Here is a 22136-nt window from a genome sequence, read left to right on the forward strand (position 1 = left end):
TAAGACTAGTGACACATCGAGGACCTCAGACCTCTAAAAGTGGAATGTACAAGCTCTCAGCAAGAGGAAACAATGATGGTTTCCTGGAGCTCTAAACCAGCAGTTTTGTGGTAATTCATTAGTCACAGGAAACTAGCAACACACCCATTTGTGATCTATTGTACTTCATGGATGGCAGTCAGTAGAACCTAACAAGAGGCAGCAGCAAAAAAGGAGTTCAGGAAAAACGACGGAGCTCAGATCAGCTAGGACTAGGCACGAGTTTCCCCACGGAATTTAGATTTGCTAAATTTGAAAATCTGAGTTCCATCCAGGTAGGGACTTTCTAACTCAAAGGGGACAGTTTTGCCTTCGAGCATGAGACCTTGGCAGTCAATGGTTAAAATCTAACAATACTTGGCACACACATAATTCTTCTCAGAGTTGAAAACACCATTTCAAGTCAAATGGCAGTCTGCAAATTTGAGTCATCATCCTACGGTGCAAGTGATAAGTGACACCGTGCATTATACTTAAGGAAGACATACTGCAGACAAACAAAGTGATGCCATACATTATACTTAAGTGAAACACACTGCAAACAAACAAGCAGACAAACAGCCTGATCACTGAATAACTTGGGCACCAACAGGCCCATTTCACTTAAGTAACTTAATTTTCTCAAGAGTGTCAAAGAGATTCTGATCTCTTACGAGGCTCTTTGGAGCAATACTGCAACAAAGAAAAATCTCCCCAAAGGACTACATATTAATTTTTTAAATGTGCTTGGCAAGGCACTCAAATAGTTTTGAGGAACTCGGTGAACCTAAAATATGGCCGTCCCCACCCCCCACCCCGGTCTAAGAATCTAGCTGCTCCGTCTCATTTGTCTTTTCAAGTAGTGGGGACAAGGTGAATGGAAGTTCACCATGTGAATGAGCTCATAAACGCTCTTATGAAAGGTTTGTTCGAGAAATCATGGGCAGATCTGGTTCCTGTGCAGTTTTTACATGTCCCTTTCATGGGGTGGCTCTGGCAACAGTGGGTTCACAAAAGTACTACACAAAATTTCCTTTATTACATGTAAAGGAAACCCAAGAGTAAGTTGCTTGTCAGCAGACTTAAGATATTCTTCCAAACTAATGAGGATTGCTTTTAAGAAGGGCAAAATAACCCAGGATAAAGCAGACGTGGCCACTTCCTTTCTTAAGGCCAATTTTCAACTTCAAACCAAAAATCAGAAAAACTCTAACTCTAGATTTTAAATACATCAGAACTCTAAAGCATGATGTAAACAACATTGGAGTAACATTCTGAATGCTCAGCTCATCTTTTAAATTTTAATAAAAAGTTATTTTTGTTTGTTTTGGACAGGGTCTCAGCAGTCCAGACAGGCTGGTAACTCACCAAATATCTAATCTTAAACTTGTGACCTTCCTGTGTCTGTGTCTCCTAGGAGCTGTGCCTATAGACATACGCTAGCATGCTCAGCTTGTGCTGGGGCTCAGGCCCGGAGTTTCATGTGTGCTAGGTAATCACACGGTCATTTGAATTGTATCTCCAACCCCTAGAACTGACTTGGAATTTGATTCTGAAATCAGGGTAAGCTGGAACACAAAACAGTCAGGAAAACCCAAGAGAGAAAAGTGGTTTTCTTCACATGGAGGACTACTCGACATAGACCTTATGATAAAAGGTTCTTGGGTTAGAACATGTCAAAAGGGTCTTAGGCTATCTTCTTGGCCTAGCCTGGCTTTCTGTGGGAAGAAGGAACACATAGCACAGGACTACAAACCTTCTTTCTAATCCAAATCACCTTTCTCCATACTCCAATCTTCCTGGCCACTCCTACTTTTAGAACTGCCTTTGATTTCAGCTGTCACTGCTCTAAGGCCCCCTTCTCTCCCTCCTCCTGAGCCACCCACTCTTCTTTGTGCTTAGGGCAATCCATCCCCACCACCACCGGAACAGGAACAGGAAAAGGATTACTTCCGCTCTCTTCCAACAAGTAGTCCAAGATGGAAAGATCCTTTCTTCTGGTGCAGCTACAGAGAAGCAAGTGAGACCGCTCAGTGATGTACTTGCTTTGGATTTTACCAGAACTTGAGTTAACTCACTGGGACACATGTCACAAACACACACAAATGGAGTGAGCAGCACACACTTGAAATGCCAGCCTTCAGGAGCCAGAGACAATCAGATCCCTGGAGTCTGCCTAGCCAAATCCCTGAGATCCAGGCCAGTAGGAGGGCCTGTCGCAGCAACTCAGAACAAACACAACCCAAAATAACAAAAACATCAAAGTGGACAGGTGAATAACACAGTACCTCAGGCTGTGCTCTGTCCTTTGCCAGCATATATGTATGCATGCCCCGTGTGTGGGTGCATGGACACACACACACACACACACACACACTATTTAGAAGGGTGTAGGGGAAAGAAAGGGGTGTTTCTAAATCCAAGTTCCACACCAGAGAAAAACCTGGAGCGTCTGGAGTCCACTACTGAGCACCAGTACTCACTACTGTGTAAAACCCGCACACTAAGGCTAAGTACTGCTGCTATTTTCCAGGGACCTTTTCTAGTTCACATTTTGTGTCATCCATGCCTCTGAACTTTAAGGCCTTACCAGAGTACCAAAAATTGAAGCAAAGTAACACAGCCTGCTTGCACTGTGTGTCTGGCTGGAGAACTTCCCCTTCAGATGAGGGTGATGGCTGGTCACAGCAGATGTGCAATAAGGGCACAGCTGCTGGAATCACTGCAGTCCTTCCACTGTGATGTGGCACACGCTGCCTTCTCAGTGGGCCTAGCACACTATTCAGTGGAAGGAGGAGATACAGTAATAGCAACAATGTTGACCTAGCAGTAGGAAATCTGCCGGAACGCTAAGGTTCCTGCAGACAGTGATAAAAATGGCTTCTGCGTCTACAAAGCCATGAGGTCTGCAGCCTCCATGATATGGCACCTCAACTGTGCATGCGGTACATCCAGGCAGGTGTGACTGCAGACGGCCAAAAGGACAGTATGTGGTGCCCACAGTAAAGGTATTTGAGAGCTAACTATCTAGTTAGCTGACTGCCCTAGAGCATTTCAGATGCAATAGCCATTTGCTCTACTGCACCAGGGGGAAAGAGAGCCGGTGTCTCCTGAGGTTATGGCCAGTTAACCTAACCCTCCCTCCAGTAGTCATCTAGAATGTTCAACAGGCTGAGTGTGCTCAAACAGAGTCAGACTGGCCTGTCCTACGTCACTCCTCAGGCCCACAGACAAGCCAGAGTCAGGAAGCAGGAGAACAGGAGCACAGCTGGAATGTTCCCCTCAGCTCTGTGGAAGCACCTCTGAATGTCCTCCCTCACTTGTCCTGACCATCACTATCAATCACTTTGACCCAGACGGCAGGAGGCCTGGCTCCTTGGTTCCCTGATAAGAAGCAATTCTCAGAGGCAGAAAAATGTCATGGTCTTCTTTCTGTGACACATAAAATTGTCAAAGCCCTTGGCGAGCATCTGTGAGCACACGGAGAAGCAGGGGGAGGGGGCCTCTGAGCTACTGCTCTCACACCCATCTTATACATCTGAGAACAGGAAGCTCTGAGATGCCTAAGGGTACTTGGCTTAAACGTGACACTGATGAGGCTGGAAGGTACTCTACATCCATGAAAGACCAATGGCAAGCGACTTCACTTCTAAGTGTAGTGCGTTGCTGTGGCTGCTGACCTCTATCTAACCCAGTAAAACTTAGAATTTACTTTAGCAGAACGAATGGTTCAATCAATCAAACTGAATGCTACACATACACCTGAAGCACGCCATAGCACTGCATCTACATGCTGTTTAAAGGGCTCTTGGGAATGGCACCCACTTTGCCAAAATGGGTTATGACATCATCTAAATGTTGCTCTGGTTAGTGCCCAAGCAAGTCAAAAGGCAGAGAGAATAACATAGTCTGCAAAGCTAAGTACTACGTGCGGGGAAAGCTCCCTGCCCTCAAACTTGTATGAACACTGGCTTCCAGAGGGAAAAAAAAAAAAATCAGTATTTTTTGCATGTTTCTTGTGTTTAGATTAAAAACTGTCTAGCTTCCAGGCATGATCTAAGAGGTTAAGCCTGTGAGACTAACATGTCAAAAGCATCAGCGACTTGCCTGCGTCTTTAAAATTTACACACTGTAACAAAAATACAGGGAGGAGAGAAGGGTAAAAAAGCAAGGGACATGACACAGTGTGACAAGGACAGCACACAGGTGACTGAGAGCTGAACTGCCAAGAGTGTCTTTGTAGCAGTGAAGCTAACACCCTAGTAAGGGGTGGGGGATGGGCATCCTACAGCCCTTCAAAGTTCTTCTTAGTCTGATTCCTCTGTTCTTGAACCTCAGAGAAGAAAGGCCAGTCAGAAAACTCACAACTATGCCTTATGGATGTCCTCTGTCCATCAATCTTCTTTTCCCTCCCTACAAAGACCAGGTTCTAAGTCAGCTTGGCCCTCATCAGAGCATCTCTGAGGCCGCCCAGGCTGAGGGGCTGGAGCTGGCATCCAAGGCTACATAGAAGTGGTGGTGTTAATTGCCCAGTTTCCTGCCAAGGAAGATGCTTTTCCCGTTCTGATCCAGGGATCCGCATTGTCCTTTGGAAACCTAAAAGCTGCTCGGGCTTGCTCAGACTATTTGCACCTTCCAGACTGTACTTGGCAGACCCAATGGGTGGATTCCAGGAACCTGAGCTCACTTAATGGTTTTTATTTTTTCATGTTTCCTTGATATCTTTGCCCTGTCAGGATTTACAGGCAGGAGGCAGAAGGCAAGCAGACACCAGGAAGGCATCAACAACAGAGGTGCTCATGGTACAACCTGAAGATGTATAGGATCAATGCAGAGGGCAGTACACACCCTCAAACCCTGATCCTGCATTGCGTCTCCAACCTCCCAATGCCCTAGCTGGGCATGCCTCCGAGGGTGTGTGGTCAAAAGACAGGAAAGCTTGCGAGGATGGAAGAAACGAGCCACCCGTGAGGTGGGCAAGCTCTGTCAACCTTACCACATTATCTCTAACAGTGGGCCAAGCAGAGGACATTCCAGAATTTACTAACATCAGCCAAGTCACTCTAAACAAAGGCTACTGAGGGTAGTAAATCAAAAAACAAAACAAAAAACAAAAACCTCTGGTTAGGGATGGGGAGAGCTGCTGGTATCAGCTACACGAAGAAAGAGTTCTGCCACACAAGTGATAACACACTTAGTACCTTCTCCACTTTCCTCTCATTACCTGCTTCCCACTTACCTGTCTTCATGATTAGTGGGTCTGTTCCAAACTATATTCCTAAAAACAGGAGTATTTATTTTTATGTATTTGAGTATATGTAAGTATGGGTACCATACACATGCAGTACCCACAGGGGCTAGAAGGTGCTGTTGGCTACCTTCCAGCTGGACTGTGAGGTGCCATGTGAGTGCTGGGAACCGAGGCTGGATCCCTGGCAGGAGTAGCAAGGGCTCTTACCCACTGAGCCATCTTCCCAGTCCCTATACCATTTATGTGTGTGTGTGCTTTGTTTCTTTTTGTTTTGTTTTGTTTTTCTTTTTTCTTTTTTTTGGTTTTTCGAGACAGGGTTTCTCTGTGTAGCCCTGGCTATCCTGGAACTCACTCTGTAGACCAGGCTAGCCTCGAACTCAGAAATCTGCCTGCCTCTGCCTCCCAAGTGCTGGGATTAAAGGCGTGTACCACCACCACCCAGCTCATTTTTTGTTTTTTAAAGACAAGGTCTCCTTATATAGTTGAGAGGAGCCTTGAATGGGCAACCCTCCTGCCTCAACCTTACAGTGTTGGGATCAGAAACACGTTCCAATATATCTGGCAGGTATTTTTATGTTATTGATATAGGGTCCTCATCAACGCTTTAGTTTACTTTCCTTCTTCTTTGAGATTTATTTCCTTTTGTTCGTGAGGTTTCACCTAGACACATATCTGTATATCACATGCATGCAGTGTCCCTGCAGGCTAGAAGAGGGAGTTGAGCCCTCTGGGAACTGGAGTTACAGATGGTTGTAAGCCACCCACCATGTGGGTGATGGGGATCAAGCCTGGATTCTCTAAGGAGCAGTCAGTGCTCTTAACCTCTGAGCTAACTTTCCAGCCCAAAGCTTTTGTTTTTAAGTCTTAATTTATATAATCCTTCCTAGGTCCATTCCAGAAGATCCCTTTAATTTGGAAGGACAACTCTGGCTGAGAACTGAATCCCACTGAGAAACAGCTTAATATCTGAATATATCAATCATGCTTTGGCTTCTGCTAGGATAGAATGGAAAGAATTAGGCTTACTCTCACTGAGGACTGAGGCTGACTTCAGTCTCTGGGGTGAGCAGCCATAACTGTGCCCTCAGAGCAGGCTCAAGACTCCTGCTCTCACACAACAATTTGCATGTAAAAACAAAAGTTTTCCATTTTTATTCTAGAAGACCTATAGTCAACATCCAAGCAGCAGTCTAAAATCAAATGCTGGGAGAAGAGGAGAAAAGGGGAGAGCAATGTGACTGTGTGCTTTGTTTTTCCTAACTACCTGTTACTTAATACCTTGAGGAGAGAGGCTTCACACTAATGTATCTGCTACCTACACCCTGAGGACACAGGCTTCACACTAATGCATCTGCTACCTACACCCTGAGGACACAGGCTTCACACTAATGCATCTGCTACCTACACCCTGAGGACACAGGCTTCACAGAGAAGAGGATTTCTGAACTGTTTCTGGAAGGACTGAGCTGAAATTCACTAGATAGAGGAATTGGAAAAACAGTGCACATCAGTGGAATGTAATAAACCGCAAGGTGTCTGGTGGGACCTCTGACTGACTACACACAGCAGGGGACTGGTGGGACCTCTGACTGACTACACACAGCAGGTGACTGGTGGGACCTCTGACTGACTACACACAGCAGGGGAGTGGTGGGACCTCTGACTGACTACACACAGCAGGGGAGTGGTGGGACCTCTGACTGACTACACACAGCAGGGGACTGGCGGGACCTCTGACTGACTACACACAGCAGGGGACTGGTGGGACCTCTGACTGACTACACACAGCAGGGGATTGCACTGCAGACAATGAGGGCTCCTCTGATGGTCAGGAGGGAATCATGCTCAGATATGATTTAGCTGTACCTATAACATGGAGAACAGGATAACCATTGTGATGGTTTGTATATTCTCAGCCCAGGGAGTGGTACTATTAGAGTAGGTGTGTCACTGTGGGTGTGGGCTATGAGACCCTCACCCTAGCTGCTTGGAAGTCTACTAGCAATCTTCAGATGAAGATGTAGAACTCTCAGCTCCTCCTGTACCATGTCTGCCTGGACAGTGCCATGCTCCCACCTTGATGATAATGAACTGAACCTCTGAACCTGTAAGCCAACCCCAATTACATGTTTTCCTTATAAGACTTGCCATGGTCATGGTGTCTGTGGGAAAAGAAACAGAAACAGGTGCTACTGAACCCTTGGTGAAGGGTCTGTCTCTAGCAATCCTTCATATTACAAGAGTTGCCTTCTGCCTTCAGTAAGTATTATCCCCAATATATTTTTGGAGGAGGTGGATCATGAAGCCAGAACCACTGATTTGAAATGAGGTGGAGGCGTTTCTGATTCAAGGCCCTATTTGTCCTTTTGAAACAGTTAACTGAGAACCAGGACTTTAAAAGAACTGGCTATCCACTGCCATGTGTCTTTATGACCACGCCAGTTCGTAGTCTTTCAGAGGCAGTTTCAACTGCACAAACCAAAAGTCTGCCCTCTCCCTGTGGCCCTGCCCCAGTTCTAAGGCTGCACTTGGGTATAAGGCATGCTTGAGCATACACTCTACCACCGAATCACACCCCTAGTCTCTACCCATCCCTCTCAAAACCACTTGTTTACTGTAAGCAGCAAAGAAGTACTTGACTAGAGCTGACTCCGACATTTGAGAAACTATGAAGTAATGATATTGGTCTTCTCCGAAAATGCAGACAACACACCAGAAGCAGAATATAAAAAGATACCACAACCTATGTGCTAGGATTAAGGATGTGTCCTTGTCTTGAGCAAACAACACATATAAACCATAACAGAGTTAGCTGCAGTTTAATATTATTAATTAGGGCATTCTGAGATCTCAAGAGTGATCAAAAGCACTCATGAGAGGTAGCAGCCCAGACACCTCGCCAGCCCCCATCTGACTTCTATTTCATGTTTAAGCCATGACAGAGAAGGACTGTCTAACAATGAAGGTGTGAGCCAAGGGCAAGGAAGGACTAAACATGGCGAGCATACGAGCCCATGCACCCCTTTTCCTTGGGAATGTTGGGTTCTTCAGATCCAAAGCAAATGGGAGCTCGCCATGCCCTTAACAAAGGCAAATGCTTTCTATACAGCAGACAATGCGTTATGCTTCTCAACAATTCCACCTGAGTCCTCTCAGATGAGGTAGGACATATGAAAATACTTGAATAGCCAGGCATGTCCATGATATTTAATGTAGATGCTAGCGCAGGGCCAGCTCTTTCATAAATGTACAAATACTAAAATAGAGAGCGGAGAGCACACTAAGGTCATGAATCGTGAAATAATCCAACTACATAGAAGATGACTGTTCGCTTTGCCAAAGCGCACTGGCAGTTGCATTAAGCTTTGAGCTAAGTTTGGCAGGGCTCCACCCACTCCACCCTCCTGGATTATCTTTCCTATGATCTTTCACTTGCATTTCTTTATTTGCTTTTCTCCTAGGCACTTACATCACTTCTCTTACATCGAAGTAAGCAACATGAATACTCCCTTTTCATATTTGGGTAAAAATACTCCTGTGAATAATCTATGTCTAATTGTGTGTGTGTGTGTGTGTGTGTGTGTGTGTGTGGTGTGTGTGGTCATCTATGCTCAATTCTCCCTAGTATAGAACACAGTCTCCATCTGTGGATCAAAATGTAGAATTCTCAGCTCTTCCAGCACCATGTCTGCCTGGATGCTGGCATGCTTTCTGCCTTGATGATAGTGGACTAAACCTCTGAACCTGTAAGCCAGCCCTAACTAAATGTTGTTGTATAAGAGTTGTCTTGGTCATGGTGTCTTCTTCAGAGCAATGAAGCTGTAACTAAGACAGCTTTAGAGGATTCAAGTACATCTTGAGCAACACAGGAAGACCTATACCTCTGAGAAAAAAAAATTCCATACACCAGACCCAGCACCTTCACTTGAGACCTGTTTAAAAGACTCTCAGCTCAGCTTCTCTTTCACACACTATCTTCGTTTTTTAATAATTGTCAGAGTACAACTGCATGAAATAGGGAAGAAAAAGAAGATGAAAAAGGACAAAATCAAAATAATCCACAATACTCCAGCAAGGTACGCTCTCTCCGCTGCCGTTCCTTATGCTACAGCTTACCAATTGCAAATGGTCTACCAAGAAAGAACACCTACCAAATTTCTTGTCAAATGCCAATCTTCCATAGACATGCAAAGGTACATAACTTCTACCTTCTATAGTCACAAACGTTATCACAGCTAGAGTCACTATGTTACAAACCATAGCAAGGAAGGGTTGGGGCTGGAGATGGCTTAGTATAGTGGTTCTCAACCTAGGGGGTCAAATGACCCTTGCCTAGGGGTTGCCTAAGACCACTGGAACTCCCAGGTACTTATTAGTCATAATAATAGCAAAATTACAGTTATGAGTTGATAATGAAAATAATTTTATGGCTGGGTCATCATGATATGAGGAATTGTATTAAAGTGTGGTAGTCTTCCCCTGGCTTAGCGGATAGAGTGCCTACCTGCTGCAAGCATTAGGACAGGAACTTGAATACAAGTGCCTACATGAAAAGCCAGGCATGGGCACACACACACACACACGCACACACACATGCACACACACACACACATGCACACACACATGCACACACACACACATGCACACACACATGCACACACACACACACATGCACACACACACACTACACATGCACTCTCTCTCACACACACACACGAAGACAAACATGCAGATACACACAGACACACACATGTGCATGTGTGCAGAGGCACACACCCAACTTTAGTGCTGTGGCGAATGGGGACAAGAGGATCACTGGGGTTTCCTGGCTGCCAACCTAGCTCCAGGTTTAGGGAAAGGCCCTCTCTGAAAGGAGTAAGGTAGAAAGAGAGCAAGCAGGACATTTGATATCCTCCTCTGGCCTCTGTATGCACTTACAGAAGTAACCACACATATACTCACCCACATACACACCACATACACATACATACAGACACACAGTCACACACATAAAGGACTGGGTGCCTTATCAGGTATCTGTGTCTGACATTTGTACTTTACTTTTCAGTATTTATTTAGACTTATAAATTCATACAGTTGTCAAAACATTATCTGCTTTCTAAATGTCTACATGTTTTCATCCATATATTTGCTTGTCTATAAAAGTTTGTAGTCTTTTAGCCTTTTATATGTGGACAGAAAAAGACTTTTTTTTCTCCTTTTGCAACAAAAATAACTACCTGTAAGTTTCACCTAAAAATGTAATTAAACATAAGCATGCTGTCCCCTAACCTACAAAGTGCATGTGCCCTTCTTAGCTTTGTCTCTGTTCGTGGTGATCCTGACTCTCCACCTCATTTTGGTCTATGAAAGACTGGCTCAGTGGGAATGCCAAATGACACTCAGGGACAGACACCCTTACCAGAATCTGAACAAGAACATATTCCTGCCATGCATGACCAACTCTGCTACAATATAAATAACTGCAGCTATTAGCGTGAGGGGTAATTACTTGGAATTGTAATTAGCCCATGGTTGGTAGAAAAAGATTCAACTTGATTTCTTCCATATTTCTCAATGTAGCATGTGACAGCAGAAGCAGGCCAAAGTCAAAACAATTTCCAATACCGTCTCTGAGATGAAGTTGATAGTTATGTGGCAGTGTGATTAAAAAAAAAATAATCACACAAATTAAAAAATAATCGCTATAGTAGTCTTTCCTTACTAAGAAAGCAATAAGGTCAACCCACCTGTCCCCAGAAAAGAAGCCCCCGCCCTGAAATAAAGCTCCCCTGTGCCCTCCAGATGCCAGTGTCTATGGCAGTACCTTGCAAGTCAGAATCACTGGACTTTGGGCTGCTCCTTGCTCTTCGCTCTGTCTTTTTGATCCCAGGTCCGCCTCCGCTGCCACCTCCCCCACCTCCACTGCTCCCTCCACTGTGGCCTTTCCCATAGCCGTTGTACACTGTCGCACAGCTGTTCTTGTAGATGGTGGAAGGTGGGCTGTTGAGGCGGTTCTGGCGGTCGATCTGACGGTCCTTCAGTTTCTTGTGTGGTGGCTTGCTGTACTGGTCTTCTCGGGTGATGTAGCTCGACATTCCATACAGAGGGATAATTTCTAGAATGAGTATGTGCAATAATACAAGCTTAGTCTCCATCTGCCACAGCGAGTAGTTACAAGATCAAATAACCTGACCCCTGGCAGAAGCAACGCAAAGTATTACTACATACATTACAAAATATACTTTAAACAATCCTGGATACTTTATCAGTTTACAGTAATTGTATTCCTTTCCAACTCTTCAAAGAATCATCAGTTATTACAAATAGTACAGTGTATTTAGAATTTAAAAGACAAGGTTATCCAAAGACTTCATGGGCTGGAAACTTTATAGGTAAATCTGACCTTCTCTTTCTCAGTGTCTTTAATAGATGTAATACATATAAGAGAACAAATGAAATACCCCCTTGTGTGTGACTACATAGACTCAAGACATTTAAAAGTATCACTATTCTCAGAGATGCAACAATGTTTCTATTGGTACGGACAGAGTTAACTATGATCCAAGAAGTTATCTGAGGCATGAGGAAGCAGCAACAATTGGAGAAAATGATTGAAGAGAATAAAATGACAAATTGTTGTTATGAGGATCTAGACATAAACAGAGGGGGACAGATGTGTGAAGAAGAATTTTCAGCTAAGCTAACAGCTGCCATTTCAAACTTCTCTCCTGGAGAGATGGGTGGAAGACAAAAGTGAGTTTCCCTGCTATACCTGGACACTTCTAACTAGAAAAGACAATGATAGGAACCTGTGATATTCTTATGGTCTTAGGGGAGAAATTCAATTGTTTTTAAATTTTATTTTATGTGCATGAGTATTTTGCCAGTATACATGTTTGTGCATCACATGTGTGCCCACAGAGTCCAGAAGAATGTCAGATCCCTGGGAACTGGTAACTGGAGGTAGAGACAAGTGCTATGTCACCATGTGGTTGCTGGGAATGAAATCTAGGACATACAGAAGAGCAGCCAGTGCTCTTAACTGCTGAGCCAGCTCTCTACTCCCCTTCTCAATTTGTTAAAAGTAAAAAAACCTTATTTTTATGTGTGTGCCACATGTGTACAGGTCAGAAGACAATGTTGGAATCCCTGGAACTGGACCCTAATGAGGGAACTGGGAACCAAATTCTGGTCTTCTGCAAGAGCAAGAAGTGCTCTTAACCATGAACTCTTAACTTTCTCCAGCCCCAAGAAGTTTTAAATTTGATTTTTAAATATTATCCTTAGGAAATGCCAACATAAAATATCCAAATATCTTTCAGGAATAGGACTTCTCAAATATTCAGTGACCATACAAATTTTATGTCACTTGTGAGCATAATAAGAGGGGACTAACCATAATTTCCGGAGATGATCAACCAAAAGCAAGACAGTGTTGAGCAGGAAAGTACAGGACATTATAAAATTTAACAATATTCCCATTGCTCAAGGGTAAAACTACATTATGTCCTTTGTGTCCACACAACTTATTTATATCCTTATAAGAGAGCCAGCATGGACTACGGAATGTGAAAAAAGAAGCGCAGCCAAATTCAGAAAGGATGTGTTTAAACCAACTATACTAACATATGCCAGGTGGCTAGCCAATGCTGTAAACGGCACAAAGCATTACCTGTGAGAGGTAAAGTGGTCACCATGGACACTACTGTAAGAAGAACTTAAGGCATGGTGACAGTTTTCTACACTTTCATGGTTCCAGGAGTTAATGTTTAATTGCTTTTAGGTATATACCTTGAGAAATCAGGAGAGGAAACTCTACAGAATATGAAAACTCCATTGGAATATGAAGATTTTGTTTTATTACAATCTTTACTTTGAAGCTAAAAATGGCACTTTCATTATTTCTATGTTACCAGATCAATGTTATTTTAATAAATTAGATAAAAGAACATTATGAAGAGTGAGCAATGCCTATTTAATTCTAACTACCTTTTGAATCGTAATTTTACCTTGCCTAAGATTATAACGGCCATCATTTATACAAGAGCAACTTGTGGGCATCCTAGAGAAGAGCTGTTAACTTAGGCGCATCAGAGAGCATCATCAGACTGTGAATCAGAAGCTCAAACTGAAGACAATACTGAGAACTCCAAGACTCTCTTCCTCTTAAGGTAAGCATCTGTCTAACAACCAGTGACACTGTGGCTAAAGTCAGGGCTAGTCTCAAAAGAAACACAGCTGTCTGAGAGCCACACCAACCGCAAGACAATCGGTGAGCTCTGCCGAGATCTAGCTTTTGGAAAATCCAAAGGATATTGAGACTTCATACTCTTCTAACATTTGGAATGGGGCACAAATCATTTCAATTTCCCCTTTTCTGGCAGACGGTGATGATGCCAAAGAAATAATTGGCCCCAGCTCTGCCTCAGGCCAGTGTTACATAAAGACACGTCAACAGCCGCCTCACTTCTGATACAAAGATGACCTATATTCTACTCCTTGCTCTTGGTGAGGTGGAAGCAAGACAGAGCTGTGACCCACCCACAAACTCAAGGGATTCCTATGAGGCATAATCCAAGACAAAGGAAACTAGGAATTTCCATGAATTTGGTACCAGTCAGGTCTCTTTCTACCTTGCTCAGTCTACAGGCGATGAAGGGGAGAGGGCTCGCGAGTTCTTGGAGAGTAGCCAGTTTGAACAAATCACAACGCCAACTGGAATCTACTCACCTTGCTCACTATATATTGTGGGAGGAAGGTGAGGCTGGGGGAAAAACTGGGGTGGCATATCTCCAGGAACAGTGACAGGCGGGTAGTAGGCAGTGTGCGAATTCTGGATGAAGTGTGGATGGTGGGTCAGGTAAGGGGGCAGGTGATGGGTTGGAGACATGGCTGAGGGATAGCTCGGTGGGTAACACTCAGGAGACTGCGGCGTGACCACCACCCGGCGGACTCCAGTGCTGTCTTCAATCACCTAGGGAAGAAAGCAAAAGGATAGGATGTAATACACACTGTTAACAAGCACACCCACAGGTGCAAAAGTACTACTAACTTCCTTGTTCCTTATACAAAGGAATTGGTAACTTCCTGTTATTTGAATGATTCTGACCCCGTGAAACATTTTAGAAAAACCAGTACCTTGCTAGTAAATTTTGGGTTTGTCATAAAATTTTTATGGTCTTGTGTGTTTAAACTGACGGTAGGAGCACCTTTGTACATAACCATAAGCTGAATGGTTTTACAGAAGAGAATCTATAGGCCAGTGCTTCCAGGGCTGGGCTTCTAGACCTGACAACAGCTGCTCTGTCTCTGCTTTAGTACACACAAGTCAAGTACCCTAAACTATCATTTACCTGGACTAAGAGGGTGGACACAATGAAGGGATTCTGACCAATAAAAACTTGAGCAATCTCGAGTCAGGAGAGTCAAATATGTACCTAACTGTCCTGCTTTCAGCCATGAACGCTGTCGTAGATGATGCAGGCAGTCAGGCAGGACTCCACAGCCCAGCCAGCCGCTCACCTGCGCTCGTCCTCAACACTGAGCAATTCTGCACTAGCACAGAGCAGTGTGCCAGGCAAGGCCTGCCCGGCCTGGGCTGTGCCACTTTCACCAAGTCAGTCTTGACACAACACGAGCAAAGGCACGGTCTATACAGCAGATGGCACATTGAAAAAGCAAGGCTATGAGGTAACGGAGAAAGGGAGAGCATGAAAGGGCAGTCACAAATGGCTACGGGGCCTTCAAAGCACTGTGGTGCCCAAACAGCTGACGGACAGACTGATTCTAGGTCGGGAGACAGACTCTAGGTCAGGCCTGTGTGGAAGAAGACAGCAGAATCAACTCAGGAAGCAGAGGAATAGCTCAGTTGTAGAGGAAGCGTCCTGGCTTCAGCCAAACTAAAGAAAAAGAAATACACATGCATGCACACTCATGTACACAATGTTAAACTGGGAATCCAGAACAAGCTCATTAAAACTTGGTCAAATCCGTTATTTAACACAATGAGGCGCACATTCTGACAGGCTTTATTTGTGGTTTTTATTTTCTTCTCCTTTTTAATGCTTGAAATAGAATCTGTATATTAAAATAGATTATTTTCAATGCATTTCAGGAGGTTAGTAACAGGATAAAATGATTTTATTGTCTCTAACAACAAAAACATATCCTATGCTTAGTTTCATAAAAAACAAAATATTATTGCTAGTCAAACTGGCAAGTCTATAAGTATTTAGTCCGTATTTCAGTATACAAAGGGATTTTGATTTGAATTAACAGCCATTGGTTGGTCTTTATGTTAAGACAACAGGGGGCTGGCGGGATGGCTCGGTGGTTAAGAGCATCTGCTGCTCTTCCAGCTTTGTTTCCCTGAACCTACACAGCAGCTCATAACATCCCAGGGCTGCAGCCCCAGGGATTCAATGCTGTCTTTGGACCCTGTGGGCACCTACACACAGAGAGTGCACACAAACACACACAGGCACACACACACATGCAGAAAATTAACATAACACTCTACTGTGCTAATATTTCATTAAGCTCATCATTCGCTCCTTGAAGTTAAGGCTCTGAATCATTCTCTCCTAGAGCTCTGAGCAGCCTTCCGTGTCCTTACAGCTCTGAATAAAGGCAGGCACTGCTGGGGTGTGGCCCACTAACCATATTAAGCTACTTAGGAACACGCAGCAGGTATTTACAAGTCCACATACAGCAGTGCTTAAAGCAGGCACAGACAGACAGCATCTCCTCCTCTGCCAAAGCCTCCAAGTACAGATACACTTCTAGAACATACATCATACAACTGCAGTATCGATGCTGTGGATGTTTCTTACCACTGATACAAACACCGGCTATCCCTGTGTTCTCTTTCCCTATCTATCTTCTATGTGCTCTGATTTCCTAAGACATTCCTTCAATCTTCAAGGTTCAAAAAGCAAAGAATTTCCTGGAAGTTCTACTTTTCCTCCAGATATAGCTACATGGAGCACTCTATAGCGAAGGTTGTAATGAAAATAATTTATTCTCATGATCTTCTTTCTGGCTTGCTACAAGCATGTTACTTTTTGAGAAAGTTCATCAACAAACTCTAACAAGGAAAATTCCAAAGGGGGAAATAAGTGACACCCAGAACTAAAGATTTGTCTTCTTGCTGCTGTGATGAGAACAGCTGTCCTTAAAAGGTTGTTCCTAAAAATTAACAAAATAAATCCACTCAAAAGAATAAATTATCTTTATTTACACACAACAGTTTTCTAGCCAAAAAATTAAGTAGTGTTATACAGCCACAAATTGATGCACATATTAAAACTGCCTAAAGCCCTGTTCTAAATATCCTGAATTATTCTGTGGTATTTGTGAAAGATATTTACATGTATAGATAGACATTATAAGCTACTTTCAGAAACCAGCTCTTATGCAAAGCAGACCTGTCTTTCACCCTCCCAAAATAAACTATGAGTGCTAAAGTAAGTATACAAAACAAAAACATGATAATTTGCCTGTTTAATAACATAATATTGTACATTTTACTTATCAAATTCAGTTGTGAATTCCACCTAAGGAAATTATTCTCGGATTTCCCTAAAGAAGGAACTTAGTAAGAATGCAACTCCAGAGATGGTGGTGGTAATAATCTTCTTTAACACATACACACATACATATTTCTAGTAGAAGAAGTCAAACATCTGAGAGAATTCAGTTCAAAATTCCCAAGGCAAGAAAACATGCTTTCAATCTCCATAGATAACTACTAGGAAAAAAATTCATTTCCTTTTGGGGTAAATAAAATTATGGCAATGTCCAGAGGTAGATAAATCCCATATTCAGCTCAACAGTGACTTCCTGACACATAGCACTGTTAACCACTGAATATTCAAAGGTAAGAGGGAAACTAGCCTGGCTTCTAGTAAGTGCTGTTACAAAACTCCACGTAGGAAGATTTTACAAGTCAGAACAAAGAATGCTTCTTCCAAATTTATCCTTGTCTCTGGGCTCAACAGAAGTGCCATTCACATGTATCCAGTGAAGCAAGGAACTCTGGGAAAGGGGGTTGTGCTCTCAGATGGCCACCTACTCTGAGGTGCATTATGCACCCAACCAAACCCTATCTCAAATGCATTCATCCTTTAAAAGCCGCAGCCCTGTTCCTCAGGCCACTGAAGAAAGTCAACCTGATGGTCAACATTACCCAGATCTGACTACATGGTTTATTCAAATTTCCATGGACCATTCCAGGTAAGCATTCTCTTTTAAGAGAAAAGACACTTAAATTATGCACATGTTTTATGAGACCCATTCTAACTCTCAGGATCAATTTGAATAAACTCCTTTGTTCCCAAAAGGCTTTCCTTCTCCTCCCTCCAGCCTGCAAAGGTACAAGAATCAGAAGCAGCTTGAAGGGCAGGAGGCAGAAAGAAAACCAGAAGCCTGCTGTCATGGTCAGCCATGACCCAGGAAGTGGGCACAGCACAAATATGGATAGAGCATAGTTGCCCACAGCCAGACTGAGGTAGCAAGGAACACTGAGCAGCTTAGACACAGACCCTGGAACAAAGTGGGGAAAAGATGGTCAATTAGTTGACTATCACAATCAAAGGTAATGGTAATGATTCCCAGCACCCACATAGTGCCTCACAGTCATCTGTAATTCTAGTTCCAGGAGACCCGATGTCCTCTTCTGGGCACTTTATGTACATGGTGCACAAGCAGAAAAGCAGGGACACACTAGTACACATAACTAACAATAAATAACATTTTAAAAATCAGGTATGATCAAAATTATTAATTTGGAAAGAAGTACTGTAATAACTGTAATAAAATCAAATGTGATCGAACACTGTGACTCCGTTTCTGGATGTAACAGTTTCAATACTACCATGAACATGAACTAAGTAAAGAACGGCATTATAACCAAGAGAATAATACATGCCGAAGGGCTGTGCTGTGTCATGGCCTAGGATGGTTTTGGAGATGTAACTATTCTCGGTTTATCATCGTGGTAAAGTACAAAATGAATAGAAGAACTGCCTGGGTCCAGATTAAAAGGGACTTAAAAGGCCCTCAAATTCTCTCCTCCCTCTATAGAACAGAAATGACCCCCACCTTGCAGCAAGTGTTGAAAAGTGCCTGTGATATGCCAGGCACCGCAGAGAACTAGGTACCAACTCACAGATGAACAGTAACAAAGGTGTCCCATCTCTCTCGAGCTTCAGTGTCAAAATACAGTAATGATGAGTTCAAACAAGAGTCACATCCAAATAAATAACTGGCTGGCACAGGGCTCTACCTGGGTCTGTGTTCTTTTGCTGACCCATGATGTCAGGGTGGCAGAAAAGAAAGAAAGAAATGCAAGTGAAAACGCTAGGCAGGTAGATGGAGAGCAGGCACAGACAGAAGAAAATTGCACACCATTGAGTAGAAAGGAGCCATTTTGGGCACACTCCTTCAATTCTGCAATTGTTTCTCATATAAAGAAAAGTGAAATAGCCACAAATCCACTAGTAATAGAAAGCGAGTATACCCACAGGTTCTTCCCTCTTCCAGGCACTCAGAATACTATGAAAGTTTCTTCAGCAGACCCACGGCTTGAAAGAGCCCAATTCTCTTATGACGAGCAGCCAAGCAGACCTGACTCTCAACTGGTTTGGGTACAGGGTAAGCCTACACTCCCTTCTGCTCATGGTCTCACAATGCTAAAGAAGAAACAAAGCGATGTTTCTTCCATACAGACTACAGTTATAAAAAGGGAGGCAGCCAGGGATAATGCTTAGATACAAGCTCATTAATCTGTGACTTTACCTAATCAGGCCCTGACTTCTCCACAGGGGCTCGATTGCTGGACAGCTGCAGAGAATAACCAAATAACTTTTAAATGAAAAGTGTGTTACATTGACTTATCTGTGTGTATGTGTGTGCACACATGCATGCATGTGAGCCCACGTGCCACACTGCATATGTAGATACTAGAAGACAACTTACCAAGAGTTAACAGCCTCCTGTCACGAGGGCTTTAGGGATCTAGCCCAGGCTTGTCAGGCTTGGTAGCAAATATGCTATCCACCAGTCATCTTTGCTGAACCATAAATCAAATTTAAATGCATTTTTCAATCTATTGCTTTCCTTTTTCCATGCCAAGGGATATATAATTTCAGTGAGTGCTGATTTAGTAGCTAATGCCTTCAAAGGATGGCTAGGGGGACAGAATAAGAGATACTCATCTTGACCAATTTCTTTATTACATCAGTCAACTTGGAGAAAGAAGACCAGTTTCCCAAATGACAAATGCCTACTTGGACAGCCAACTCTTTCCATATGCTTTTCAGATCTTTGGGTCAATATGAAGTGTTCCTACGACACTTGAACAAGCCATTATAAATTAGTTTGAAATGTGGAAACTAAGGCTAAGGGCATCTGCTTAAGACATTTTTACACATAAATTATCTGGAAAGCTAATGCTGGAGGGGAAGGAACCACAGAGCCACAGCCAACATACAATGAAAAGAAAACTGCTTCAGTCTGTGTAACGGACACTGAGCAAGGCAGACGCCAGCAGATACCAAAGCAGTCCTTTTCAGTATGATGCCTACACTGAACGCCACAGTTTCTACCACATCAAGCAGGCATTTACGTACTCAGCAAAGAAAGTGGAAAAGTTATGTGAGAGGTGATCCTGAATCTGAACAGAGGCCTCCAATGATGGCCACATTGTTTCTAAGCGCAGCATGAGTCCTGCCTGGCCCACCTTCTACCCTATCAACCTTCCTAAGGTCGCAACCCTTTAATGTAGCTCCTCCTGTTGTGCTGATCCCAGCCATAAAGTTATTTTTGTTGCTACTTCATAAGCGTAATTTTGCTACTGTTGTGAATCGTGATCTAAATATCTGTGTTTTCCAATGGTCTCAGGAGACTCCTGTGAAAGGGTCATTCTACACACCCCACAAAACAGGGGGTTGCAACCGATGGGTTGAGACCCACTGCCCTGGATGTTTTAGGTCAGAGAGGTGAAAGCGATGACTGAAGGGAGTGAGTTCCCTCTGTGATACCATCTCCTGATTATCAGCTTGTAGGGATTCAGAGCCACCACGGAAACACCACGCTGGCAAGTCTACGGGAACTTTCTATATCCCATTTACTAAGGCAGGAAGATCGACCCTAAATGTGGGCTCCCAGACTGCACAGGAGAGCTAGCGGCAACATCCACCTCTTTCTCCTTTCTGACTGTGGATGCCATGTGACAGCTACTCCGCACTCCTGCCACTTGCCTCTCCTGCAATGGCAGACTGTTGCTTTTGTCAAATACTTTATCAGAACGAAAAGGAAAATAATGAACACACTGTCTCACCTATGTATATTTTCTAAAAGTTGAGTGTTTTTTCTCAAGTTGAGAAGGTCAGGGTGAATTTTTTTCTCAAAATCTATCTCAACTCCATAGTTAACCACAATTAAAGCATCTCACACATGCACAGGCATGGGCACGCACATCCATGAGCCTGCACACAGGCACACACAATTGTGTGAAGTCCTACTTTATCAGAGACCCTCAAGGGACAAGATCCCAGATGCTCAGTCCACAGTGCTTGCATCCCTGGGGCAGACTTTCTCACCTAAGGAAATGCAGGCTGCCGTGGACAGTCCTTCCGACCACGGTCTGCTGCTAACCACAGGCCTGTCCTTCTCTAAGTCAACCTTCACGTGACTGACACATGCATCTTATGCATGGATTTACTGAATGTATCAGTTGTCTTTGAAGGCTTTTGCTCCTCAATAACAACACTGGTTTACTGCTATAGTTCAAGACGTGTAACACAACTTTAATCATCTGCTTTGCCTTGTTCTTCACCTTTCTTACGCCAACAGGCCATTCACAGACCATTCACACACAAGTAGCAGGCACGCGGTACACCGACATTTGCATGGCCCATTCACATGGCCATACAGGCAGACCTCCAGCAAGGCAGGCTCTGTCACTGATTTCCAGACTGCAGGCAAAGGAAAAGAATCTGGTACATTCAGAACGGTGAAAATTACAGCCATAACTATACTAGCAGGTGTGTTGTCCCAGAAACTCTCATCAAAAGCACCAAGGGGTGCTTCAAGCACTCCTCAGCTACAGTCATTGTTTGCCTTTTCTTAGCTGCAGGCAGTTTTCTTACCTCCTTACCTGTAGCAGCTGTGTTCAATATGATTTATACAGCAGAAACTCCATCCTTTGAAAATGTCCGACTTAGTAGATTTTGCCACAGTCACAGGCTTGACCGCCATCACCACTATATACTTGGTGAACAGTGTCATTACCCAAACACACGCAACTATCACCACGAGGTGAGCAGCTGGCCACTCATTACTCCACCCCTGGCCCCTGGCAGTCACTAGGTGTCTGTGAATTTGCTGACCATAGATGTTTCACATAAATAGATAACACGCTATGCAGCTCTTGTGCCTAGCTTCTTTTTTCTTTTTTTTAAAATCTTTTTTTTATTTACTTAATGAATTTAAAGTGAGTGCTCTGCTGCATGTGCACCTGCACGCCAGAAGAGGGCATCAGATCCCTCTCTAGATGGCCATGAGCCGCCATGTGGGTGCTGGGAATTGAACTCAGGACCTTTGGAAGAACAGCCAGTGTTCTTAACCTCTGAGCCATCTCTCCAGACCCAAAATTTCTGACATGACATTATGAGACCAGGAAGTGCCAAAGATGCCAGTGAGTCCATTTTTGGCAACCACTTATTTTCAATGAGGACACTATTTTCAAGATTTAGCTAGGTATTTTAATAGATTTAGCTGGGTATTTTAATAGAATACTGGTTCATTCTCATGGCTGAGTCTGGATCTATCACTTTACAGTCGCCTATCCATTCATAAAGTG

At 43.6% G+C, this 22136-nt stretch overlaps 1 protein-coding gene across 5 annotated transcripts in view; it reads right to left on the reverse strand.

Moving 5' to 3' along the window:
- Positions 1-22136, reverse strand: part of Fndc3b (fibronectin type III domain containing 3B) — a 291713-nt gene that overhangs the window by 113621 nt on the left and 155956 nt on the right. For all 5 annotated transcript variants that reach the window (XM_028763225.1, XM_028763232.1, XM_028763211.1 and 2 more), the window contains exons 5-6: positions 14003-14246; positions 11097-11387 (exon numbers count right to left, since the gene is read on the reverse strand). In XM_028763225.1, coding sequence (XP_028619058.1) covers positions 11097-11387; positions 14003-14246 — 535 coding nt within the window. The remainder of the gene's footprint in view (positions 1-11096; positions 11388-14002; positions 14247-22136) is intronic.

This window comes from Grammomys surdaster, unplaced genomic scaffold (genome assembly GCF_004785775.1).
Source record: "Grammomys surdaster isolate TR1022 unplaced genomic scaffold, NIH_TR_1.0 62, whole genome shotgun sequence".
NCBI lineage: Eukaryota > Metazoa > Chordata > Mammalia > Rodentia > Muridae > Grammomys > Grammomys surdaster.